Below are 27,650 nucleotides of genomic sequence, written 5' to 3'. Positions count from 1 at the left end.
GTGAATTTAATTTTACGCCGCACTCAGCAATATTCCAGCTATATTGCAACGGTCTGTAGTGAGTGAGTGAGTGAGTTTAGTTTTACGCCGCACTCAGCAATATTCCAGCTATGTGGCGGCAGTCTGTAAATAATCGAGTCTGGACCAGACGATCCAGTGATCAACACCATGAACATCGATCTGCGCAATTGGGAAACCGATGACATGTGTCAACCAAGTCGGCGAGACTGACCATCCGATCCCGTGAGTCGCCTCTGACGACAGGCATGGGTTACTAAAAGTTCATTCTAACCCGGACCTTCACAGATGCGCGACGGTCTGTAAATAATCAAGTCTGGACCAGACAATCCAGTGATCATCACCATGAACCTCGATCTGCGCAATTGGAATACGATGACATGTGTCAACATCCGATCCGTTTGTCGCCTCTTACGACAAGCATGGGTTGCTGAAGATCAGTTCTAACCCGGATGATGGCCGTAAGAAGAAATTTTGTAGTTTCATCTATAGACATGTATTTGTTTAGTTTATTGTTAGCGGTCCCATAGACCGTCCCATATTATTCTGTTGGTCATGAAGTATACGATCCCCAGTCAAAGAACACGGACGATTTGAAAACACCGGACCTCAGCTGAATACCATGCTTTTAGAAATAAGAAGGACATTTGTCGCAGTATTGAATATTTGATTGCGAATTCATCACTGATCACTTTTTCATTGGTTGACGTCGGTACGAAACTACCGGCTTGATGTTTAACGCCGCTCTCAGCAATATTCCTGCTGTGTAACGGAGGTACTTAACTTTAAAGTGCCAATATTTACCCTTTGTGGACAAGCTTATCTTGTCGCTTCTATTTTGTCAAAAGTGAATTAATATATTAAAGATGCACTGGCGTATCATTTCTCCATTTATTTATGAAAGGGGGCGGTGGGGGTAGTCTAGTGGTTAAAGCGTCCACCCGTCACGCTGAAAACGCGGTTCGATTTCCATATGGGTACAATGTGTGAAGGCCATTACTGGAGCCCTCCGCTGTGATATTGCCGGAATGTTATTAAATGGGTCGTAACACCACACTCACTCACTAACCCTTTATGAATATATGTATATCGTACAGGAATTGAGACATTATGGTGTCGAGTATGTCTGGTATGATCTCCAGGGAGTTGAAAAGTATCGGAAAGATACCCAAGCAGAAAACATTCGCCAAAACGCACCTTCTCCTATATCAACGCAGCTGTTTATGCAACGAGACAGGGCGATCGGTATGGCCAATAGCACAGGCCCCTGTGTCTTTGCGAGGATTAAAGATTATTTTTTTAGATGACCCCAACTCGAAGTGATTCACAGTACAATAAGTCATGACCTTGTATTGTACTGTGAATCATTTCGAGTCGGGGTCATCTAAAAAAACATATATCTTTAATTCTCGCAAAGACACGAGGACCTGTGGCCAATATGAGAGCTTCACACGGCCACCAGGCAAGAACGATCAACTCCAAATAGGCCACCATCAGCAAATTGATAAACCGCTACCAGTAACCAGGCCAGAAACAAAGACCGCCCAAGATCGGGAAGACCGAAACTCACAACACCGGCCAAAGATAGCTACATCCGGAACAGATCCACCTCCGGAACAGATTCGTACGGGCGGGACCCGTGAAGGTCTGGGTTAGAATATTGGCCTTCAGCAACCCATGCTTGTCGTAAGAGGCGACTGACGGGATCGGGTGGTCAGGCTCGCTGACTTGGTTGACACATGTCATCGTGTCCCAATTGCGCAGATCGATGCTCATGCTGTTGATCACTGGATTGTCTGGTCCAGACTCGATTATGTACAGAGCGCCGTCATACAGCTAGAATATTTCTGGGTGCGGCGTAAAACTAAACTCACTCACTCGCGTAACGGAGGCGACAGCGCTAGGTAACGCCATCAGCAGGCGAAGAGTCTTTCGACGACTTGGTATGAGTGGTACTGCAATTAATTTTCAGCCAAATCATTCGAAAATGATTTCTGTTTGTAACCTAATTATCATTGGTCTCACATATGTCTTTGCTTCGATTTGTTGGTCAAGTGAAATCAGTGATGACTTTCTTTTGCCCGGTAGTGAATGACCATACCTTTATCCACCCAACAGTTTCTTTTGGTATCAATGCTGGTATGTTCGGGGGAACTTGAGAATATTTAAATTTATTAATACACAATGCCATTTGGAAAGCGGCCGAATGTAACATATGTATGGTGGCTGATTAGGGCCATCGCTTTCTCGTCTCGTGTTATCGCTTTCTCGTCTCGCGTTATCGCTTTCTCGTCTCGCGTTATCGCTTTCTCGTCTTGCTATCGCTTTCTCGTCTCGTGCTATCGCTTTCTCGTCCCGTGTTATCGCTTTCTCGCCTCCGAATTTTAAGACGAGAAAGCGATGGCCCTAATCAGCCACCATACATATGTTATATTTGGGATAACACTTTCTCAGTAAAGAACAGATTCTAGTACCTTTGTTGGGTTGAGTCCCATCCGGGATTCGAAACGACACATCGCCAGCACAGCCGTGGAAGCCGCGGTGGCTGAGCGGACTAAGCGCTAAGTCAAATTTTGGAATCGCATCGGACATAAATTTGGTCAATGATGCGTTTAATTTGGAAATGTTCTTTGGAAAATGCCTTTAATTGTTTGACTTTGACCAAACAACCACATCGTGAAATGAACATGCTTGATAGTGTCTCGAAAGTTGTGAAATGTAGATATCACAAGTTGGAGCTTCGGGAGTACTGTTCGACGTGAACGGAAAATGTTATAAAGCAACATTGACGTTAAAACAATTCTAAACTTTGAGAAAATATAAACGACATTTAATAATGAGACTTAATGTTCTATAGATGAACCGGATTTATATTTTCTTACAAACTCACATTAACATTTGATGATTTTGTAAACACGCGAGGTTTAGACGAACATGACTGAGTTGCGCTAATGACGAAGTATCATAGAAGTTCTGGCATGCCTGTCTCACGCCGTGAAGTTGTAAGGCGAATGTCTCACATACAAACAAGCCTGGTGCTGTGGCGTGACTCTCACAAAAATCAGAGACGAGAGAGTCTCCATGACGACTGCAATCGATTTAAAGCACATGTTCATGTATTTCTCAGAAGTTACAAAAACACTTGTGCTCTCTTTAGGGACCGTTCATAATTTATGGCCAGTTGGGGTGATGATTTTTTATTGAGAAGCATGTACAATGTGAATAACACCCCCTCCCCTAAACTTTATGTACAAAGTAAGTGAACCCCCTGCATGTCATGTACAAAATCAACGACCCCCCTCCCCCTTCCAATATTTTAAAGCAAAATATTTAATATTTTTATGTACAACATTGCTGACCCTCTAGAAACATGTGTACAAAATTGATGACCCCCACCCCCCACCCACCCTAGCAATAAATTATGAACGGTCCCTTATCGAGTTAGTTACTTTGTTAAGTTGATTACATACAACCACTTGTATTCCCGTGTTATAATGAAGTAGACGTACAGTTACTAAACCATCTCTTTGGAAGTTGCTGTTCAACTGCAGCTGTTTCAACAAATGCGTGAACAGTAATGTCAAAAGTAACCAGGTGCTTCACACCTGTGAAGGCCCGGGGATAGAACTGGTCTTCAGCAAACCCATGCTTGTCGTAAGAAGCGACTAACGGGGTCCGGTGGTCAGGCTCGCTGATTTGTTGACACATGTCATCGTAACCCACTTGCGTGGATCGAAGCTCATGATGCTGGTCAGTGGATTGACTTGTCCTGACTCGATTGCTTATAGAATGCAACTAGCTGGAATAGTGCTGAGTGCACTAACAACAGACAAACAAACAATGCCTTGTCCATCAACATTCTAAGAAAAGCATTTCATCATTCTCAGGTAAATTTCCCCTACCATTTTCCCAAGGCAGGGGAGATAACTGTTCACATCCAGTATGGTCCCATGTCGAACAAGGCTGGCATTCGGTGGCTCGAACATTGCGCCACCGATGAGTATTACGAGTTATGTCCTTTCTGTTTCAGTTCACCAATCCTGATTTCATCTTTCATATCGCTTGGATTTGCTTCATATAAAACCGCAGAGCCCTAATCAATCGATCAGAGATCCAATGTTAATCGTAATACAACTGGTCTAAAATCACGAAGTTCATTTGATCGCCTTGATTGAAAACATGAAACATGAAACCTGCTTTTGAAAATATATCTCAGCCATATCGTGACTAAAACAAGTTAATGAGAAATAAAGTTAAATTATGAAGACCTGTCGACAAAGGACTGTAAAAACAACTTGAATATCACAGAAACAGAATTTAAAACTGGCATATTTACAATTTGATTTCTATGCATAACAATACAACATAAAGTATTTGTAGAATTCAGTGAGTGAGTAAGTTTTTATGCAATATTCTAGCAATATTACGACGGAGGTCACCAGAAATGGGCTTCACACATTGTACCCATGAGGGGATTCGAACCAGAGTCTTCGGCTTGACAAGCCAACGCTTTAACCACGAGGCTAGTCATCCGCCCCTGCTTATGTTTGGATTGTTTATTATATACTTTCGTAATAATAAATGGCATTTGCTTCAGCTGTAAATATGGAGCAGTTATCTGATAATCTGGATGATATAATCCTGGATCCATTGAGTTCGTTTTATCACCTCCCCATCGGGAATTTGAAATTTTATTAAATCCAGTGGTTTAGGCATTAATTCATTGAACAATGTATGTGCAGTTAAGTGATGGTAAATATAGTATCAAGAATCTTGGTTTCTGTTACAACTTTAATAAGAGCTCCATGTAATACTAACTCAGGTCCTTTGTGGTTTATGTTTTCTACTATAGTCCGTTTGACTTCTTTTGAGACCGATGAATTGCTAACTAGCACAAAATCTAATGAATGCAACAAGATCAAACTTTGCACAGTCACATGAAATCGACAGACCAACTCTGATGACTTGTCTCATTTGGACACCCGAATAAAAAAGTTGTTTAAGAAACGGTCATTATTTTGTTGTCACTTTTTGCTATTCCGAGGACCACTTGCTGGTAGAACAGTTGGTCTGTCGATTTCATGTTCACCACTTCACTGATATACATAAAGAAAACTCTAGCATGGGTATGTTCACCACTTCATTGATATACATAAAGAAAACTCTAGCATGGGTATGTTCACCACTTCATTGATATACATAAAGAAAACTCTAGCATGGGTATGTTCACCACTTCATTGATATACATAAAGAAAACTCTAGCATGGGTATGTTCACCACTTCACTGATATACATAAAGAAAACTCTAGCATGGGTATGTTCACCACTTCACTGATATACATAAAGAATACTAGGCATGGGTAAGAAACATCTCTAGCATGGGTATGTTCACCATTTCACTGATATACATAAAGAAAACTCTAGCATGGGTATGTTCACCACTTCACTGATATACCGCAAAGATATACATAAAGAATAAATGCAAATCCATACAATTAAGTTTATATGTGTGACCATTTTGTTCAGTAATTCTACATTGTTTTCTGCCATGTTCATCTTTCCCTCCAGGATGGCATATATATGATATTGTACTTTAACCACTTGTTTGCAAGTATGTTGCACATTCATAACTTAATAGTGTGTCAAAGTATGAGGACTGCATGAATGCACTCTTACATTCTCGTTTGTGTCAATAATATCGCATCAACTTGAAGACGAAATGAAATGTTGGTGCATTTTTAAGAGTTGTAGGGGTATCTGGCCACCTCCCTCTTCCAGATGTTGGATCATACACCAACACAGGTCCGCAGTTGGAGTCGTACCACCAGCCTGCCCCGTAGAGAGCCGCACACCCATACGGATCCTTGTCGTACGTGCTGAAAGGAACACCCACAAGGCTCCCTGATCCAATAGAAGGGTTGGCAGCAAAACCATCAATTAAGTTACTCAGGTCTGCTCGGAAGGTACCGTAATTGAAAGAGTATCCTTCAGACTCGCTACTCACGTTGAAGTCATCATAAACAACCTGTAAGCCGGTGATACTGTTTGGTTTAATCGTCAGCCTGTACTCCCCTTGGCTTGTAAGAGCATGCATTGTCTCCAACCCCATCCATGAGGCGAATTTAACGAAAAAGCCAGTTTTGTATTCTTCATATGTTTTGTTCAGATCACCTGGATTTATTCTTGAGACAAAATATCCAACAAGGAGATTCTGCTGTTGCTGACAAACAACAAGAAGGGCTTTGTCGTAGTTCTTCGGTTGAATTCCCATGACGATAGATCCAGAACCTTCAAGTTCTATACAATCTGGAACGGAAAAAGCTTTTAAATCCTAAATGCGAAATACTCTATTTGGGTTTCTTTCGTATATCCTTTAAATTTCGTTGTTTAATCACATTGGCCAAACAAAATCAAGGGCGTGTAATTTGTATTGTTTAGACAAAGACTAATGACTCACCTGTTTAAATTCACACGCAAATAACAAACAATATCTTTAAAAATTGACTTCATTATTTATTGAAATAACAAAAATCTTTCAAAACGTATGTCATAAACGAACTAGTGAGAGGTTTGTTCTCATTCTCTGATTTTAAGACATTTTTTTATCGTTTCATTTCCGTAGTGTAACAACGGTAGATGTATCATAGAGTAATGTTAGGTTGACTTACCATAGCGGTGTCTCTGACAGAATGTATCGTACCAGACTGAAGGGCAGGTGCAGTTGTACCCATCGGGAGTCAGAGAGCCACCATTTTCACACGGGTTCACCTTTTTCAAAATCACAAAAGTAACTTCATCTAGTTTAACACCCGCAACAAATGATATGAATATTGTTTAATTGTCGCAGGTAATGTGGGTCACTATTTTACCTGGCATCACAGAACCAAAGGTTCACTTTTGACACAAACGCAGGGTATTCTTACAATGACCTGATGTGGCTATGCAGACAGTATTAAACATTCAGTGATGCCTTCAAATTTCACCTCTGTTATGATTTGATGATTTATTGCAATGTAAGAATCAGTTGATGAAAAGTTTAGTGATATAATTGTTATCATTCTTGATACTGCTCCAAGGGTAGGAGTTTCAATCCTTCTTTACGTTAATTGGAATATTTCTATCACACCACATATATTCACTCAGACAAACGCTAACACCACAAAACAGTGTAATATGGACCATCGCCTTTATATGAAGGGGCTGTTGAAAAGTATGATAAACTTACGATTTTAAAAGAAGAACACTTTGCACTGATTGGTAAAACATCACAACCTCCAAAGGGCCAATCAGATCCCAGAGAACACAACTTTGTACCATCATCTTCCTGGCAAAAGTGTCCTGATTTGCACTGAGAATGTTTCAAGCACTTGGCTCCGCACTGGATTCGGCTGATGATGGGGACGGTGAGCATCGTGGTGTTCAACGACTCTCTCTTAGAACATGCGAAGAAGTTCTCCTGGGTAATCTGTTGACTCCTCACAAAGAGCACTAAGGCCAGGTTGAACAACTTAACTAGAAACATCACAACTGCTGGCAAACCAATATTGTTGTGCCCAATATCTAATAAAGTGTCCGTTAAATGGTAAAGTATCTATTGTCAGTCAATATGGAAGTATCCAGTAAACAATAAGAGTGTAATTTCACTAATACGGTTTCCTTTCAACATGAGTATGTCCGATCAATACACATGTGTCTAATTAATACAAACGTAACTGTATGTAACTGTTCAATCAATAGGTATGCATGCAGCTGAAAAGCACGTGTCCAATCATAATGCACATGTCGACTCAGTAATGTACATAAACTATTCATGTGTTCAATATAGCTTTGGACGATCAATATGCACGTAGCTATGTTCAATCCATAGGCTTTGTTCACTCAACAGGTCTCAACTCAATCCCGAGGCCTGACTTCAGTAAAAATTCGTGTCTGCAATCATCATTAGTGTTCACTGACATCCAGCATCAACACTGCTTGTATCCTGTGGCAGGTCTCCACATGGCTCCACTTGGACTTAAGAAAAAATGCTGCCGATATAAACAAATAATTTTATATTCAACTAGAATAAGTATGCACAGTTATTTCTGTAATAAATAGATGAATCTAATCAGTTAAATGAGAAACAGATTTCTTTTAAGCTGACCTTACTAAGACAGCTTCTTTATGAAAGTATTCACCAGAAATTCGAGAGAGATCCGGTCTTTATAGGATCTTCATTTTACTGTGAATGTATTTGTGTCTCTCTTTAAAGAATTACCATTCCCTGGGCATCTGCTTGATGAGATTGAACATTCCTTGTTTTGTTTCCTATCGCCATGGCCACAAGAATACCCGAGGATCACGTCACGTATCTTTATTTTCTATTAGTGAGTATGGTTTAAAGCCCCTTGCAGCAATATTCCAGCAATAGCACGGCGGGGGACACTAGAAATGGGCTTCACACATTGTACCCATGTTGGGAATGGAACCCGGGTCTTCAGCGTGTCAAGCGAACGCTTTAACCACTATACTAAACCCCACCCACCCCACCTTCACCTCTTCCTTCAGTTTGTATGATAAATATGTACACCCTAAAGGGATTGGCATAGTCAACTGTGTAAAATGTCATGTTGACAACACACTTATTCAGTAAATCTCGTCTTTGTATTCCTATTCAATCATTCTGAGTGCACACGTTATGGTATGACAAATTTGAAGGGATTGGATGAAAAAGTACGCGTGTTTTGAAAGCAGAAACGGCAGTAATGGTTCGGAAACGGAAGGGAAACTCTTTCGATGTAATGTGGCATTAACAGGAAACTCTTGACAAACGTTATTGATAACCGTTAAACCTAATCTTTCTGGTAACAAAAACACAAATTTCAAAGTATATCTTAAGAGAAGAAAGCTTTCTATTGCTTCGATCCCGAAGGTCCAGTTGTTTGTTTGAGCCTTTTCTATTCAACTACTTTCTTCGATGAAACTTTGTACATTGATGTATGGCACTAAATGAAATCTTCAACGTAACGTTATATGTTGAATGACATTCAAAACAAAATGTTGATTAAAGAAAAAAGAAAAATTTATTGATAACAACTTCTTTTATTTCGTGATGAAGATGTTATCGATAACTGTTGTTAATGATGTACTTAAACTAGCCTACTCGAAGTCTGTATCAAGCTATGTAATATTGCAATATTGCAGAGAGTCAGATTTAGTGTAAACCTTGTAGCGTCCCAACCTTTATCACATGTTGTTCGCAAACACGAAGGTTGTTGTTTTAACACAGTGTCAGGATATTCAGGAGACACACAGTCAGTGTTTGCAATGTAAATCCAAGTTACCTGTAGCTCTAAATAAGCTAAACTAAATTTGGAAAAGCACTGTTATTTGAAGAAGCAAATCATACGGAAATATTATTTTCATCGTTACTTTTAAAACTGGAAATGTCTCCCAGTTCATGCAAACTCTTGGCTTCTGTCACCGTTAATATTGCTGCTTTGCTTGGTATTTTCGGCACTACATAAAACCATTCTAACTTATAAACGAAAATTCAGTTTTAAGTTAAGTTGAGTTGAACTGGGCTTTACGTCACATCGGCATTATTCCAGCCATATAGTGACGAGATCAAGTCTGCATTCATAAACATTTTAAGTACAAAGTCCGAATGAGTTTTTCAAAAGATATACATTGTATCTTCATAATGTTAAGACGAGTGTTCTAAATGTTATCTCTACAGGACACAGTATCTGATACTTCTACCTACACACTCACCTTGACATCTGAGGAATAAGTAAGAATTGGACGATCGTTGTCAGCGCGGCGAACAAATGCGCGTATAATGAATGGTTGTAGTAGTTGAGTTGTGACTGTTTAGCACTCAAACAAGCTGACTCGTTGTACCTTCATTGTCGTCTTACATTTAAAGAAAAACTGAAGTTTTCACCTAATTGTCTCACTAAACAGCGCTGAAGCGTGATGTCTCGAAACATCAGAGCTCCCCAATTGGCGCATTCAGTGTCTTCTGCAAGATGGCGGTTGTCGACACAATGCGTTGATTTAAATCTCAGGAGCAACAAAACTCTTCTGATTTTTTTTTTATTGATTGGTCGCAAAGTTAGAGTGGGACACCCTGCTGCTTTGATTTTGATACTGTTGAGGGAAACAACATTAAAGCTGCAATCACACAATACTTTAGGACCTTCATCAATCTTTAGTCGTCCACAAAAGAAGAGCCGAGGGCCATATTTTGACTATTATGATGCTGTTTATTAACTTTGTAAGGAAAACAGTTTGAGATAAGTTTACTATTCTTGGGGCATGTCTTTTCACTTTCACTTAGATGTTTATTTCCTTCTTTGTCGTGCAGGAGGTTTACTCAAATTTTCGCCATTCTGTTATCATTTAATTGATTTAGAAACAGGTAAAGACATTATTGCAAGCCTTGGGTATTTTCTTACATTTTGGAAAAGTGATTGCCTAAATATGAAAGAGAAGATAAAAACGAAACAAATGACGATTATTATGTTTGCAGTTTGTTTTTCTGTTTAAAAAACATTTCCCTTACTGGAAGTAAGCATGTAGGTGTATCATCTGGTTGTTTGGGGAAACAATAAGGGTTGTTGTCACATTTTTCTCATTCTTGTTTTAGCATTGTGTTGCATGGTCTTTACATAAACTATATACAGTCGATGTTTGCCAGTGGTCCAGATGCAAACTTAGTCGTTAGACGAGCTTCCGACTTGGGTATGTTCACCACTTCATGGGATATACATAAAGAAAACTCTAACATGGGTATGTTCACCACTTCATGGGATATACATAAAGAAAACTCTAACATGGGTATGTTCACCACTTCATGGGATATACATAAAGAAAACTCTAACATGGGTATGTTCACCACTTCATTGATATACATAAAGAAAACTCTAACATGGGTATGTTCATATTGGATATACATAAAGAAAACTCTAACATGGGTATGTTCACCACTTCATGGGATATACATAAAGAAAACTCTAACATGGGTATGTTCACCACTTCATGGGATATACATAAAAGAAAACTCTAACATGGGTATGTTCACCTCTTCATGGGATATACATAAAAGAAAACTCTAACATGGGTATGTTCACCACTTCATGGGATATACATAAAGAAAACTCTAACATGGGTATGTTCACCACTTCATGGGATATACATAAAGAAAACTCTAACATGGGTATGTTCACCACTTCATGGGATATACATAAAGAAAACTCTAACATGGGTATGTTCACCACTTCATTGATATACATAAAGAAAACTCTGACATGGGTATGTTCACCACTTCATGATATACACTTAACATGGGTATGTTCACCACTTCATGGGATATACATCTAACATGGGTATGTTCACCACTTCATGGGATATACTAGAAATGGGTATGTTCACCACTTCATGGGATATACATCTAACATGGGTATGTTCACCTCTTCATGGGATATACATAAAGAAAACTCTAACATGGGTATGTTCACCTCTTCATTGATATACATAAAGAAAACTCTGACATGGGTATGTTGAACACTTCATGGGATATACATAAAGAAAACTCTAACAAGGGTATGTTCACCACTTCATGGGATATACATGAAGAAAACTCTGACATGGGTATGTTCACCACTTCATGGGATATACATAAAAAAGAAAACTCTGACATGGGTATGTTCACCACTTCATGGGATCTACACAAAGACAACTCTAACATTGGTATGTTCACCACTTCATGGGATCTACACAAAGACAACTCTAACATAGGTATGTTCACCACTTCATGGGATCTACAAAAGAAAACTCTAACATGGGTATGTTCACCACTTCATGGGATATACATAAAGACAACTCTAACATGGGTATGTTCACCACTTCATGGGATATACTTAAAGAAAACTCTAACATGGGTATGTTCACCACTTCATGGGATACCACTTCACATAAAGACAACTCTAACATGGGTATGTTCACCACTTCATGGGATATACATACAAAAAAACTCTAACATGGGTATGTTCACCACTTCATGGGATATACACAAAGACAACTTAAAACATAGAAACTCTCTAACACATGGGTATTTTCACAGCATTCATACACGCTACGTACTGATATACATACGCAATCAGAGATATACTTAAAGACAACTCAATGAAAACAAAGAGAAAGAGTTCGTGATAAAATGTAGTCCCTACAATTAATTTTATTTGGGTGACCATTGTGTTTAGTGCTTCTGCATTGATTTCTGCCATGTTCAGTGAAATAATCTTTCCCTCCACCATGGCATACCTGAAATAGATATTGCACTTTAACCACTTGTTTGCAGATATGTTGCACAATCATAACTTGATAGACCAACTGGGGGACTGCATGGGTGCATTTCAGCATTCTCGTTTGTGTCAATAATATCGCATCAACTTGAAGACGAAATGAAATGTTGGTGCATTTTAAGAGTTGTAGGGGTATCTGGCCACCTCCCTCTTCCAGATGTTGGATCATACACCAACACAGGTCCGCAGTTGGAGTCGTACCACCAGCCTGCCCCGTAGAGAGCCGCACACCCATACGGATCCTTGTCGTACGTGCTGAAAGGAACACCCACAAGGCTCCCTGATCCAATAGAAGGGTTGGCAGCAAAACCATCAATTAAGTTACTCAGGTCTGCTCGGAAGGTACCGTAATTGAAAGAGTATCCTTCAGCCTCGCTACTCACGTTGAAGTCATCATAGACAACCTGTAAGCCAGTGAAACTGTTTAGTTTAATCGTCAGCCTGTACTCTCCTTGGCTTGTAAGGGCATGCATTGTCTCCAGTCCCATCCAATTGGATGCAAAGTCATTTACAAAGCCAACTTTGTATTCTTCATATGTTTTGTTCAGATCACCTGGTTTTATTACTGAAACAAAATATCCAACAAGGGTGTTCTGCTGTTGCTGACAGACAACAACAAGGGCTTTGTCGTAGTACTTTGGTTGTATTACCGTGACGATAGATCCAGAACCTTCACGTTCTATACAATCTGGAATGGAAAAAGCTTTTAAATCCTAAATGCGAAATACTCTATTGGGATTCTTTCGTATATCTTTTAAATTTCGTTGTTTTCATGTCCGTGTTAGTACTTTTTTCAAAGTTGAATTTCTCGCAACCCCAATCGAACTCAGTGAGACCGGCCGGAATAGCGACGTTAATCACATTGGCCAAACAAAATCAAGGGAGTGTAATTTGTATTGTTTAGACAAAGACTAATGACTCACCTGTTTAAATTCACACGCAAATAACAAACAATATCTTTAAAAATTGACTTCATTATTTATTGAAATAACAAAAATCTTTCAAAACGTATGTCATAAACAGGTTTGTTCTCATTCTCTGATTTAAAGACATTTTTATCGTTTCATGTCCGTAGTGTAACAACGGTAGATGTACGATAGAGTAATGTTAGGTTGACTTACCATAGCGGCGTCTCTGACAGAATGTATCGTACCAGACTGAAGGGCAGGTGCAGTTGTACCCATCGGGAGTCAGAGAGCCACCATTTTCACACGGGTTCACCTTTTTCAAAATCACAAAAGTAACTTCATCTAGTTTAACACCCGCAACAAATGATATGAATATTGTTTAATTGTCGCAGGTAATGTGGGTCACTATTTACTGGCATCACAGAACCAAAGGTTCACTTTTAAAACAAACGTAGGATTTTCTTACAATGACCTGATGTGGCTATGCAGACAGTATTAAACATTCAGTGATGCCTTCAAATTTCACTGTTGTTATGATTTGATGATTTATTGCAATGTAAGAATCAGTTGATGAAAAGTGTAGTGATATAATTGTTATCATTCTTGATACTGCTCCATGAGTAGGAGTTTCAATCCTTCTTTACGTTAATTGGAATATATCTGTAATACCACATATATTCACTCAGACAAAACTTAACACCACAAAACAGTGTAATATGGACCATCGCCTTTATACGAAGGGGCTGTTGAAAAGTATGAATATATTTTGATAAACTTACGATTTTAAAAGAAGAACACTTTCCATTGGTTGGTAAAACATCACAACCTCCAAAGAGCCAATCAGATCCCAGAGAACACAACTTTGTACCATCATCTTCCTGGCAAAAGTGTCCTGATTTGCACTGAGAATGTTTCAAGCACTTGGCTCCGCACTGGATTCGGCTGATGATGGGGACGGTGAGCATCGTGGTGTTCAACGACTCTCTCTTAGAACATGCGAAGAAGTTCTCCTGGGTAATCTGTTGACTCCTCACAAAGAGCACTAAGGCCAGGTTGAACAACTTAACTAGAAACATCACAACTGCTGGCAAACCAATATTGTTGTGCCCAATATCTAATAAAGTGTCCGTTTAATGGTAAAGTATCTATTGTCAGTCAATATGGAATAATCCAGTAAACAATAAGAGTGTAATTTCACAAATAATTTCCTTTCAACATGAGTGTGTCCGATCAATACACATGTGTCTAATTAATACAAACGTAACTGTCTGTAACTGTTCAATCAATAGGTATGCATGCAGCTGAAAAGCACGTGTCCAATCATAATGCACATGTCGACTCAGTAATGTGCATAAACTATTCATGTGTTCAATATAGCTTTGGACGATCAATATGCACGTAGCTATGTTCAATCCATAGGCTTTGTTCACTCAACAGGTCTCAACTCAATCCCGAGGCCTGACTTCAGTAAAAATTCGTGTCTGCAATCATCATTAGTGTTCACTGACATCCAGCATCAACACTGCTTGTATCCTGTGGCAGGTCTCCACATGGCTCCACTTGGACTTAAGAAAAAATGCTGCCGATATAAACAAATAATTTTATATTCAACTAGAATAAGTATGCACAGTTATTTCTGTAATAAATAGATGAATCTAATCAGTTAAATGAGAAACAGATTTCTTTTAAGCTGACCTTACTAAGACAGCTTCTTTATGAAAGTATTCACCAGAAATCCGAGAGAGATCCGGTCTTTATAGGATCTTCATTTTACTGTGAATGTATTTGTGTCTCTCTTTAAAGAATTACCATTCCCTGGGCATCTGTTTGATGAGATTGAACATTCCTTGTTTTGTTTCCTATCGCCATGGCCACAAGAATACCCGAGGATTAACCGTTACAAAGGGTTTTCAATTGACTGTCCATCAATAACCCTTTTCAGTCTCTCGTGAGGAAAATATAGAGACGTCACGATTACAAAACAACCAAAAAAACATCGGTTTGAAGAACTGGTTCTTGGTTAAGTGGCATGAAGGAAGATATAAAGAACGTTTTACGTCTTAACAGTTGTTTACTTGCGAATTCAAACTTTTCAGCCTTTTACGCATTTCGATTGTAAAAATCACTGCTAAATTCTAAAAAATTTCGTACAGTTATAATTTTTGTCATCTGCAAACTGTAATGAATGAGGCACCATCGGTTAGCCAGCCTATCAGTCACGTATCTTTATCCCTTATGAGTGAGTATGCTTTAAGACCCCTTGCAGCAATATTCCAGCAATAGCACGGCGGTGGACATCAGAAATGGTCTTCACACATTGTACCCATTTCTTCGAAAGCTTTAACCACTATACTAAACCCCACCCACCCCCACCTTCACCTTTCCCTTCAGTTGCTATAATAAATATGTACATCGTAAAGGGATTGGCATAGTCAACTGTGTAAAATGTCATGTTGACAACACACTTATTCAGTAAATCTCATCTTTATATTCCTATTCATTCATACAGACTGCACAGACGATGGCATAACAAATGTGTAGGGATTGAATCAAAAAGTACGCATGTTTTGAAAGCAGAAACGGCAGTAATGGTTCGGAAACGGAAGGCAAACTCTTCCGATGTAATATGGCGTTAACTATAAACTCTTTAAACCTTATTGACAACCGTTAAACGTAATCTGTCTTGAAACAAAAAAACACAATTTTCAAGAAATATCAAAGAAAGCTTTCCTTTGCTTTGATCCCGAAAGAGTTAATAGATTACTATAACATAACTAAAGCCATAGCTTACTCCAACTGTGACTACAAAACAAGTTGTCAAATTCTGGTCCAGTTGCCATGAGTTGTTCGTTTGAACTTTGAACTTTCGTTTGAACTACCTTCTTCAATGAAACTTTGTATATTGATGTATGGCACTATATGAATTCTTTAATGTAACGGGGCGGTGGGGTAGCCTAATGGTTAAAGCGTTGGTTCGGCACGCCGAAGACCCGGGTTCGAATCCCCATATGGGTACAATGTGTGAAACCCATTTCTTGTGTCCCCCCGACGTGATGTTGCTGGAATATTGCTAAAAGCGCCGTAAAACCAAACTCAGTCAGTCAGTCTTTAATGTAACGTTACAAGTTGAATGACATTACATAATTTGCTGTACAACAAAAAAAGTAGAAAAAAACAATATTTTAAAGATTATTGATAACAACGTATTTTATTTCGTGAAGAAAATGTCATCGATAAGGTTTGTCAATGTTGTACTTAAACTAGCCCACTCGAAGTTTGTATCGAGCTATGTAATATTGCAATATTGCAGAGATGTAGATTCAGTGTAAACCCTGTAGCGTCCCAACCTTTATCACATGCCGTTCGTATAACAAGATTTCGTTGTTTTAACACAGTGTCGGGATATTTAGGAGACACACAGTCAGTGTTTGCAATGTATAACCTATTTACCTGTAGCTCTAACTAAGCTCAACTGAATTTGGAAAAGCACTGTTATCTGAAGAAGAAAACAATACGGAAATATTATTTTAATCGTTACTGTTACAACTAGAAATGTCTCCCAGTTCATGCAAACCCTCGACAGCTGTCACCGTTAATACTGCTGCTTCACCTGGTAATTTTCGGCACACAGATATATCTACATAAAACCATTCTAAACTTATAAACGAAAATTCAGTTTTAAGTTGAGTTGAATTGGGCTTTACGTCACATCGGCAGTATTCCAACCATACAGTGACGAGATCAAGTCTACATTCATAAACATTTTAAGTACAAAGTCCAAATGAGGGTTTTTTCAAAACATATATATTCATAATGTTAATGTGTACATGACACAATATCTGATACTTAAACCTACACACTCACCTTGTCATTTGAGGAATAAGTAAGAATTGGACGATCGTGGTCAGCGCACAAATGCGCTTATGATGAATGGTTACTGTAGCCGTGTTGTAACTGTTTAGCTCTCAAACCAGCCGACTCGTTGTACCTTCATTGCGTCTTACATTCAAGAAGCACTAAAGCTTTCACCTAATTGTCTCATTAAACAGCGCAGAAGCTGATATCTCCATACATCAGAGCTCCTGAACTGGTGCATTCAGGCGGTTGTCGACATAATGCGTTGATATAAATCCCAGAAGCAACAAAACTCTTCTATTTCGTTTTATCGATTTATCGCAAAGTTATAGTGGAATACGTACATCCCGCCGCTTTGATTCTGATGCTGTTGATGCTGTTCTCAAGCAGAGCTTTATTGGGTGAAAACAACATTAAAGCTGCAATCACACAATACTTTAGGACATTCATCAATCTTTTGTCGTCTACAGAAGAAAAGCCGCGGGCCATATTTTGACTATTGTAATGCTGTTTATCAACATTGTAAAGAAAACAGTTTCAGATAAGCTTACTCTTCTTGGGACATGTCTCCACACTGTCACTTTCCTTCTTTGCCGTGCAGGAGGTTTACTCAAGTTATTCGCCATTCTGTTGAAACAGGTAAAACATTGTGCCAATCCTTAGTTATTTCCTTACAAATTGGAAAAGTGATTATCTAAAAATGAAAGAGAAGATAAAAACGAAAAAAAAGTCGATGATTATATTGGTTGTTTGTGTTTCTGTTCCGATGTTCAATATACATTTCCCTGACTGGAAGTAAGCATGTAGGTGTATTACATGTGTTTGCAGGTTTCGCCCACGTGTTTCTCGTGCTACTTTCACGAGGGATAAACATGCTCGAATATTTTTATCTGGTTGTTTCGGGAAACAATAAGGGTTGTTGTCGCATGTTTCTCATTCTTGTTTTAGCATTGTGTTGCATGGTGTGTATATACAGTCAATGTTTACCAATGATCCAGATGTGAACTCAGTTGTAAGACGAGCTTCTGCCACGAAGGGTGGCTTCTTGTCCTTGAACAATCGGACCTTGCAGATCCAGCGGTGCTTAGTTTTACGGAATATGTAGCCGAACAATGGGGTGCAAGTGATGGCAGATCAACATCAAACCAATTCAACACCAAAGGTGCCAGAACTACCAACTATGTAGAAGGTTAGCACAACAAGAATGGATTTTCTCTTATCATCCCGCAGTTCCTCATCATACCCGCAGAGGGAACAAGTTCAGTCTGAAATTACCATCACCCAGATCCGGTCAGAAGGACGAAAGCCTCCTCGAAGGAGGAAATAACTATCAAACCACTTTCATCAAAAGAAAAACCACCTCCTGGCCAACATCAAGACTCCATTAGACTATGCAGACTGCATATCAGTGAGTGAGTGAGTTTAGTTTTACGCCTCTTTTAGCAATAGTCCAGCAATATTACGGCAAGGGACCCCAGAAATGGGCTTCACACATTGGAATCGAACCCGGATCTTAGTCGTGACGAGCGGCCATTTAACCACCAGGCTACTCCTTTAAGATTAAAGAGTTTTGCAAGTCGTCCAGTATATTTTAAGTTACACCCCCCATATTTGTCATTTGATACCTTGTTTGTTTTAGTGTTTAAGCTTGACGGGGTCTTAAAACTTACATAAACAAAGGGGTGTAACTAGACTTGCACAAGTATATAAGATAAATAGTTTAAATGATAATTTCTAAAAAGAAATATAAATATCCCGCAAACAGACTGGCGTCCTGTATTATGCGCTTATGTGGACTTGCCTCTTTAAAGTAGAGAATTACTATACAATATACATACATGGACTTAGCCTTCAGTACAGCTTTGGAGCAAGGCTAGGGTGTAACCATCAGTAAGAACTCAACAATCTCACTGAATACACCCCGATTTACTTTATTTAGCAGATGTACTTTTAGCAGATTTCAATTACATTACAGAGAAGGTTACTCCTCACATTCATAATAGGTTTTGGAAGGAGGTACTCTCCTCATGGTCAACATATTTGTATTGCTGTGATAAGGGTGAAAATAGAAGTGATGAAGAGAAATTGTCAAAATCTATTTGGTATAGCAATGCTAATAGAATTGGGAGTGAAACTATTTATCTACAGCAATGGCATAAAAAAGGGTATAACAAGGGGGAGACATGATCGATGATGATGGAAAAATATAATACAATATCAAAACAGACATTTTGACTTATGAGGGAGTCAAGAAATCAGTGTCATCCTTTTTATGCAACACCAATCCTTGTATTGAACCTAATTCTAGACCCATTCTGCCTTATAACATGTCAAAAATAAGATTATTTACAAAAAGAGTATACTGATACAGAGTGGGAAAATGATAATCTTATGTCAAAACGATGTACACAAAGTAGTGAATTAAGATGGTTTCAATTTAAAATCATTCATAACATAATGAATACCAATAACTTGTTATTTAAGATTGGATATGTTGAATCCCCAACTTGTTCTCTGTGTAACGACTCACTTGAAACCACTGTTATGTTTTATATACCTGTCAATATGCTGAAATCATATGCAGACAACTTTCAGAATGAATTGCAAAATATACTGAAACATCGAATTCAACGAAGAGAATATATTATTTGGATTTAAGGGTATGAATAATAACCCTTTGAATGCAATTATTCTTAGAACAAAATCTATGCTTTACAGATATACTATTAAGAAAATCAAACCAAATTTCAAACCTTTACAACAAGAAATATATAGATATTATCAAACAACAAAATTCACAGCATTCTCAAACTGTAAACAAGCAAGCTTTCATGCCTTTTGGTCGTCTCTACTTATGCTTTTCAGAAAACCCCGTGTAATGTTTTAGATATAGCATTTAAATGAAAACACAATCTTATGTACAACTATATGCACATATATGTACATATGTATGTATTGTTGTTTTGAAATGGATGGAAATGTAACCAAGAAGTGGAAATAAAAAATTTAAAAAAAGGTGTCTTCAACTGTTTGAACAATGGATGAGTCAAAACGCAAGGGGAACCGGATCTAGATGCGAACAGGACACCAGACGACCCGAGTCAACAACTGTTAAATAATCACCATATTACCGTGATTTCTATTACATATAGAACGTGAAACTTTCTTTGGCCTGAAGGAGTAAGTCCTTGATACAAACGTTTAATCGGGGTCCCCTGGAAAAACAAATGAATCATATTCACATAAGTATTTTCAAATGTTCAACCAGAGATTCAACCAAGAGTTATTTTGAATAAGGACACAAAGGATGTAACTATGGTCTAGAAGCCAGACCCTCAAAATGGTGAAAATGTGGTGCAGTTCTGGCGACCGAATGGGATGCGATTTTTCACAATCAGGAATGATTAAGCTTTGATTTTAAGCCGGTTGTCATCAACTATCATGCGTGACTACCGCGCAGGGGCCCTTTAAGGTGCAACATTTCATTTCAGTTACGGTAATATTTCAAACGATAACTGGATCCTTTAATTCAATAACTTTGGTTTGGTAAAACCGATTTCCATCAAATAAATAGTTTTGGAATGCTCAGATCATGATTTATAATTGTGGACAATAATAATTATATATTCGTGGTTGCAAAAATATTTTGGTAAGGTCAAAGGTCAGTTTTATGGAAAATGCATTTGATGAGAATAATATGAGATAAACTTGACAAATTATAAGTAATTTTACTACAAATATGGTTTTCTAGATTCATCATATATCATTTGAAGATCATATAAACGTTTGGTTGGCAAAGTATGCATGATAAATCATTACAAGGAAACAAAAGTTGGTACTTTCTATTCAGACCAGCAAAGTCTTTACGCAATAATACCTGTGTTCAACAGTAACAGCTCCATGCTTTACAAAGCATTAACAATATCAAATATGTCGAAGATACTGTTGGACTATCTAAAATTGTCCGTTTATTGACAGTCTGGCAGAAAAATCAATTCAGCTGATGTCAGATGGAGATGTTTTGATAAGTGTCAAGATTGTTTATACTTGTGTCACTTCACGGTCCACCTGCACTGCACTGACATGCTGTAAAACCCTTAAAAGTGGTGGGTAACAATATTATATATCCATTTAGAAGGTTTATAGCTGACATTATTTTATTATGGTGCTCCAATTTCGTAGTGTTTACAGTGTGAAATATTACGACTTTGGTTTTCTTGATTTATTAGAGCATAAGTCTAAGCCTCAGGAGACTGGAGTACTGTTTGTCTGTGTGACGTAAACTCAATTATTGGAGATTTTTAAAGAGTGTAGTACCTATTGTCTTTTTGTTGTCGTCACAACAATGGCAGAACATAATTGTTCGGATGTCAGTCCATCCAAAAAATCCCCAAACTATGCACAGATTACACCAAATGTATATTTTGTCAAACCACGAAAGAGTGTACCTTTATGCACTGGGAGCGAAGCAGGTATATAAAAATTGCTGGTGTGCTGCGACTTGACCTGAGGGATGACATCAGCGTACGAATCAGCAAAAACATTGAAAACTTGATTCAGCTCTCAATCCCAAAATGGCATAAATCATGCTTCTCTCTGTTTGTCTGTGTGACGTAAACTCAATTATTGGAGATTTTTAAAGAGTGTAGTACCTATTGTCTTTTTGTTGTTGTCGCAACAATGGCAGAACATAATTGTTCGGATGTCAGTCCATCCAAATTCCCCAAACTATGCACAGATTACACCAAATGTATATTTTGTCAAACCACGAAGAGTGAACCTTTATGCACTGGGAGCCCGAAGCAGGTATATAAAAATTGCTGGTGTGCTGCGACTTGACCTGAGGGATGACATCAGCGTACGAATCAGCAAAAACATTGAAAACTTGATTCAGCTCAATCCCAAAATGGCATAAATCATGCTATGCAAGTTTCACTAGTAAACACAATCTCAAACGACATACGAGTTCAGCATCTGAAGAATCATGTGGTTCCTTCATTCCCATGACTCAGGTCAATTCATTCTTCATCAAAACCAAGAGAATGTATTATATGCTCCTCTGCTGTTGGCAACTTGGAAGAAAGTTCATCACTTCAAGCTTCTGAAAGCACTAAAGCTTGTGGCCTCACTTCGAAATGATAACCATGTGTTAAGGAATTTACAAGAATGTCAAATTTTGAGGAAAGCATTAACATTTCATAAATCCTGTCGAAAAAATACATATCCGCAGAGCACATCGCTCGTTTAGACAAAAAGAAGATGCCGAAAGTGCCATAGCACAGGCTTTCCAAACATTGACTGACTTTCTGGACAATGAACTTTTTCTTTCGCAACAAAATTGTACAACTTACTGATTTGAGGGACAAGTTTAGATCTTTCCTTCAAGACATGAACGCTGATTGTCAAGGCTGCCAATCTGGTCGTTTAAAACAGCGCCTACTACATCACTATGGGAACAAAATATCATTTCACACGCGAAAGGATCCAACAAAAAGTGAACTTGTCTTCGCTGAGTCAGAACCAGGCTTAATTGCAGAACATAGCTTGACAGATTCTGTAAAGGAGGACCAGAGAATTCAAAGTGGAATGTCTGATGACATTATCCTCACAAAAGCTGCCAGTCTTCTCAGAGAGAAGCTGTTAAATACGCAGGGAAATGTTGCATGAAAAGTAATGAAGAACGCATTTACTCAAAAAAGACAGATAAGTATCGAAGCCCAACGGTTCGTTTCTCTAACGATGTTCTATGTATTTGTTTGTGTCACAGGAAGGATTCTTACAGAGGTTCTAAGGGTAGATCACCGAAGCGGTCTTGTGATATTTGAATGCAGTTATTATTGACACTGGTATTGATCATGTATGACGATATGACGCTTATGAATAATATTTAGAGAGTGAGTGAGTGAGTTTAGTTTTAGCAATATTCCAGCAATATCCCGGCGGGGACACCAGAAATGGGCTTAACACATTGCATTCATGTGGGAAATCGAAACCGTGTCCTCGGCGTGACGAGCGAATGCCTTAACCGCTAGGCTACTCAACCGCCCAATATTTAGAGAAGTTTTCTCTATGGGTGGAGGCCATGCAACAATTCCCTGTGTATTTAACAGCTTCTCTCTGAGAAGACTGGCAGCTTTTGTGAGGATAATGTCATCAGACATTCCACTTTGAATTCTTTGGTCCTCTTTTACAGAATCTGTCAAGCTATGATCTGCAATTAAGCCTGATTCTGACTCAGCAAAGACAAGTTCACTTTTTGTTGGATCCTTTCGTATGTGAAATGATATTTTGTTCCCATAGTGATGTAGTAGGCGCTGTTTTAAACGACCAGATTGGTAGCCTTGACAATCAACGTTCATGTCTTGAAGGAAAGATCTAAACTTGTCCCTCAAATCAGTAAGTTGTACAATCTTATTGCGAAAGAAAAGTTCATTGTCCAGAAAGTCGGTCAATGTTTGGAAAGCCTGTACTATGGCACTTTCGGCATCTTCTTTTTTGTCTAAACGGGCGATGTGCTCTGCGCATGTGTATGTTTTTCGACAGGATTTATGAAATGTTAATGCTTTCCTCAAAATTTGACATTCTTGTAAATTCCTTAACACATGGTAATCATTTCGAGGTGAGGCCACACGCTTTAGTGTTTCAGAAGCTTGAAGTGATCTTCCAAGTTGCCATCAGCAGAAGAGCATATAATACATTCTCTTGGTTTTGATGAAGAATGAATTGTGCGAGTCATAGGAATGTAGGAACCACATGATTCTTCAGATGCTGAACTCGTATGTCGTTTGAGATTGTGTTTACTAGTGAAACTTGCATAGCATGATTTATGCCATTTGGGATTGAGCTGAATCAAGTTTTCAATGTTTTTGCTGATTCGTACGCTGATGTAATCCCTCAGGTCAAGTCGCAGCACACCAGCAATTTTTGATATACCTGCTTCGCTCCCAGTGCATAAAGGTACACTCTTCGTGGTTTGACAAAATATACATTTGGTGTAATCTGTGCATAGTTTGGGGATTTTGGATGGACTGACATCCGAACAATTATGTTCTGCCATTGTTGCGACGACAACAAAAAAAAGACAATAGGTACTACACTCTTTAAAATCTCCAATAATTGAGTTTACGTCACACAGACAAACAGTACTCAGTCTCCCGAGGCTTAGACTTATGCTCTAATAAATCAAGAAAACCAAAGTCGTAATATTTCACACTGTAAACACTACGAAATTGGAGCACCATAATAAAATAATGTCAGCTATAAACCTTCTAAATGGATATAATATTGTTACCCACCACTTTTAAGGGTTTTACAGCATGTCAGTGCAGTGCAGGTGGACCGTGAAGTGACACAAGTATAAACAATCTTGACACTTATCAAAACATCTCCCTCTGACATCAGCTGAATTGATTTTTCTACCAGACTGTCAATAAACGGACAATTTTAGATAGTCCAACAGTATCTTCGACATATTTGATATTGTTAATGCTTTGTAAAGCATGGAGCTGTTACTGTTGAACACAGGTATTATTGCGTAAGACTTTGCTGGTCTGAATAGAAAGTACCAACTTTTGTTTCCTTGTAATGATTTATCATGCATACTTTGCCAACCAAACGTTTATATGATCTTCAAATGATATATGATGAATCTAGAAAACCATATTTGTAGTAAAATTACCTATAATTTGTCAAGTTTATCTCATATTATTCTCATCAAATGCATTTTCCATAAAACTGACCTTTGACCTTACCAAAATATTTTTGCAACCACGAATATATAATTATTATTGTCCACAATTATAAATCATGATCTGAGCATTCCAAAACTATTTATTTGATGGAAATCGGTTATACCAAACCAAAGTTATTGAATTAAAGGATCCAGTTATCGGTTAAAATATTACCGTAACTGAAATGAAATGTTGCACCTTAAAAGGGCCCCTGCGCGGTAGTCACGCATGATAGTTGATGACAACCGGCTTAAAATCAAAGCTTAATCATTCCTGATTGTGAAAAATCGCATCCCATTCGGTCGCCAGAACTGCACCACATTTTCACCATTTTGGGGGCCAAGTTATAACCTACACTGTAACACTACGCCGTTCGATCGATTAATTGTCTTGCATTTGCAATACAGCTTGGCATCCACCAAAGTTTGACAATAAACTCCATTATCAATCAAATATAATTAGATTTACCAACCTCACGAACCAGTATATTTTTATTAAACAAAACTTGACAGGCATTATTAAAGGCATAATGTCACACATGTTCGACAATATGTTTCCTATATTACATATATTATGCACTCACTTTAGCTTCCTGCTGATGCAATAAAAGAAGTTGGTATTCCTTTCGACTTGCCTGAAATCGATAATTGAAACTTCGAGGCGAACAGCTTCCAAACAGAGAACACTTGCCATACATGGAATGTGAGCAACAGAAACAGTCGCACGCGGTGTTGTCGGTGTTTGCTGTTTTCAATCACAAGTTGTGCGTACGATATTCGTAAAGAGCGTCCCAAAGGACATGACTATATGGGGTTCGCTTGAAATAAAGTTCAGCCTGTAGAGGGCGCGAGAGTCGATTTAATACCGTGACGTGTTGCATTAATTCATTACAAGGTTTGCTTAGTATTGTAATCTAAATACGTTATTTTTTGTTTGTTGTTTCGTTGGGTTTGTTTTTTTGTTTGGTTTGTTTCTTCTTTCCTTTTTTTAAAATAAAACATATGGTAACTTCCCTAAGGGTTCATAGTTACTATTATTGAGAGAAATGCATTTAGAGATGTGTGGTATGAAATAGTGCCTTTAAATATGATGAAACAAATTTTAAGAACTGTTTCATAAAACCAATTACAAACTTTCAAAGATTGAGTTGCTGGCCTGCATCAGCATATATTGTTAATCAAAATCAGCGTGAAAAATTTATCTCAGGAAAAAATTCAGCCTTCAGTTAGGGCAAAGTTGGGTATAAACAAAGTTGGGTATAAACATTCAAATGACTTCTTTGAGAGGCATTTAGAAGTTGAGCAGTAAGGAAGGATAACAATATATGGACGAAAAACTTCTTTATTGCAGTGAGAGCGACGTTTCGATGTAGGTGCTAACACCGTTTGGGATGGTGGGGTAACCTGGTGGTTTAAGCGTCCGCTCGTCACGCCGAAGACCCGGGTTCGATTCCCCGCATGGGTACAATGTGTGAAGCCCATTTCTGGTGTGCCCCGCCGTGATATTGCGGGAATGTTGCTAAAAGCAACGTGAAATCATACTCACTTCCTCACTCTAACATCGTTATCAAACAAGTGATGGAGACTATGAGGATAGAGAAGTATACATGTATGTACAATGAGGAGATATTTGTATAGTGCAATAGGGAATTAGGACTGCAATAGCATAGGGAAGCCAGTAACAATTAAAACACATAGCCTGGGTAGAAAGAAGCGTTAATAAGTGAAGCCTGCGGTATAAACAAAGGTGAGTGAATGAGTTTAGTTTTACGCCGCACTCAGCAATATTCCAGCTTTATGGCGGCGGTCTGTAAATAATCAAGTCTGGACCAGACAATCCAGTGATCAACAGCATGAGCATCGATCTGCGCAATTGGGAACCGATGACATGTGTCAACCAAGTCAGCGAGCCTGACCACCAGATCCCGTTAGTCGCCTCTTACGACGAGCATGGCATATGGGTTACTGAAGATCAATATTCTAACCCAGACCTTCACGGGTAATAAACAAAGGGATAGATTGTTGTTTTCTCTAAGGGATATGTACGTAAAAAAATACATCTTTCTTTATTTTGTAAAACATTGGAAGTAGTTAAAGAATATGTTTATCTTGGTGTACTATTTTGTGGTAACGGAAGATTTTGTAAAGCTATAAAAAGATTGTCAGACCAAGCTTCTAAGGCAATGTTTTCATTTTTTAGACTTATTCGCCAGTTAGATATCCCCATTGATTGTCAGCGTAAATTGTTTGACCAGCTTGTTCAACCAGTCTTTTTATATTGTGCTGAGGTCTGGGGTTATGAAAATGTTAAACTTTTGGAACGTGTACATCTTCGCTTTTGTAAATATATTTTAAATGTTAAACAATCAACACCAGACTTAATGGTTTATGGAGAATTGGGGCGTTTCCCCCTGTCGATTAATGTTAAAGTTGAAGTGATTTCCTATTGGGCTAAATTATTACAGCCTAGTCATAAGTTATCTCATATCATCTACAACCTTATGCACAATTTGACACATAATGGAAACAATTCTAATTTCGTTTTATTAAATAATGTTAAAGCTATTTCAGATAAGACTGGAAGGTCTTATGTATGGGTCTCTCAATATGTTAATAACGTTACTTAAATTGTTTAGGAATGATATAAAGAGGACCCTTTTGGATCAGTTTTTACAATCTTGGAATTCAAGTATTACTCAATCATCAAAAGGATTTTATTATTCAATGTATAAAAATGCACTTATTCCTGAATCATATCTTAAATTACCATTTCAAAATAGAATTTGGTTAACA

General features: G+C 38.3%; 2 protein-coding genes across 2 annotated transcripts; both read right to left on the bottom strand.

Moving 5' to 3' along the window:
• Positions 1–5,699: 5,699 nt before the first annotated feature.
• On the bottom strand, positions 5,700–7,748 carry LOC124281669. Its single transcript, XM_046717608.1, has 3 exons — positions 7,244–7,748; positions 6,687–6,786; positions 5,700–6,324 (listed from the first exon to the last, which is right to left on the bottom strand). Exons 1-3 carry the CDS (start codon positions 7,538–7,540, stop codon positions 5,708–5,710), a joined length of 1,014 nt encoding a protein of 337 aa, XP_046573564.1. The 5' UTR covers positions 7,541–7,748; the 3' UTR covers positions 5,700–5,707.
• A 4,458-nt stretch (positions 7,749–12,206) lies between these two features.
• LOC124281668 lies at positions 12,207–14,461 on the bottom strand. Its single transcript, XM_046717607.1, has 3 exons — positions 14,053–14,461; positions 13,487–13,586; positions 12,207–13,053 (listed from the first exon to the last, which is right to left on the bottom strand). Exons 1-3 carry the CDS (start codon positions 14,347–14,349, stop codon positions 12,449–12,451), a joined length of 1,002 nt encoding a protein of 333 aa, XP_046573563.1. The 5' UTR covers positions 14,350–14,461; the 3' UTR covers positions 12,207–12,448.
• Between the last annotated feature and the right edge of the window lie 13,189 nt (positions 14,462–27,650).

This window comes from Haliotis rubra, unplaced genomic scaffold (assembly GCF_003918875.1).
Source record: "Haliotis rubra isolate DU_JTF1 unplaced genomic scaffold, ASM391887v1 Scf287, whole genome shotgun sequence".
NCBI lineage: Eukaryota > Metazoa > Mollusca > Gastropoda > Lepetellida > Haliotidae > Haliotis > Haliotis rubra.
This window is presented reverse-complemented; position numbering and strand designations above follow the sequence as displayed.

Coding starts and splice junctions, on each gene's coding strand:
- LOC124281669 (XM_046717608.1), bottom strand. CDS start 7,540: ATGTTTCTAGTTAAGTTGTTCAACCTGGCCTTAGTGCTCTTTGTGAGG. Junction 6,787..7,243: donor AGTGTTCTTCTTTTAAAATC/GTAAGTTTATCA, acceptor ATTTTGAAAAAG/GTGAACCCGTGTGAAAATGG. Junction 6,325..6,686: donor CTGTCAGAGACACCGCTATG/GTAAGTCAACCT, acceptor TTTCCGTTCCAG/ATTGTATAGAACTTGAAGGT.
- LOC124281668 (XM_046717607.1), bottom strand. CDS start 14,349: ATGTTTCTAGTTAAGTTGTTCAACCTGGCCTTAGTGCTCTTTGTGAGG. Junction 13,587..14,052: donor AGTGTTCTTCTTTTAAAATC/GTAAGTTTATCA, acceptor ATTTTGAAAAAG/GTGAACCCGTGTGAAAATGG. Junction 13,054..13,486: donor CTGTCAGAGACGCCGCTATG/GTAAGTCAACCT, acceptor TTTCCATTCCAG/ATTGTATAGAACGTGAAGGT.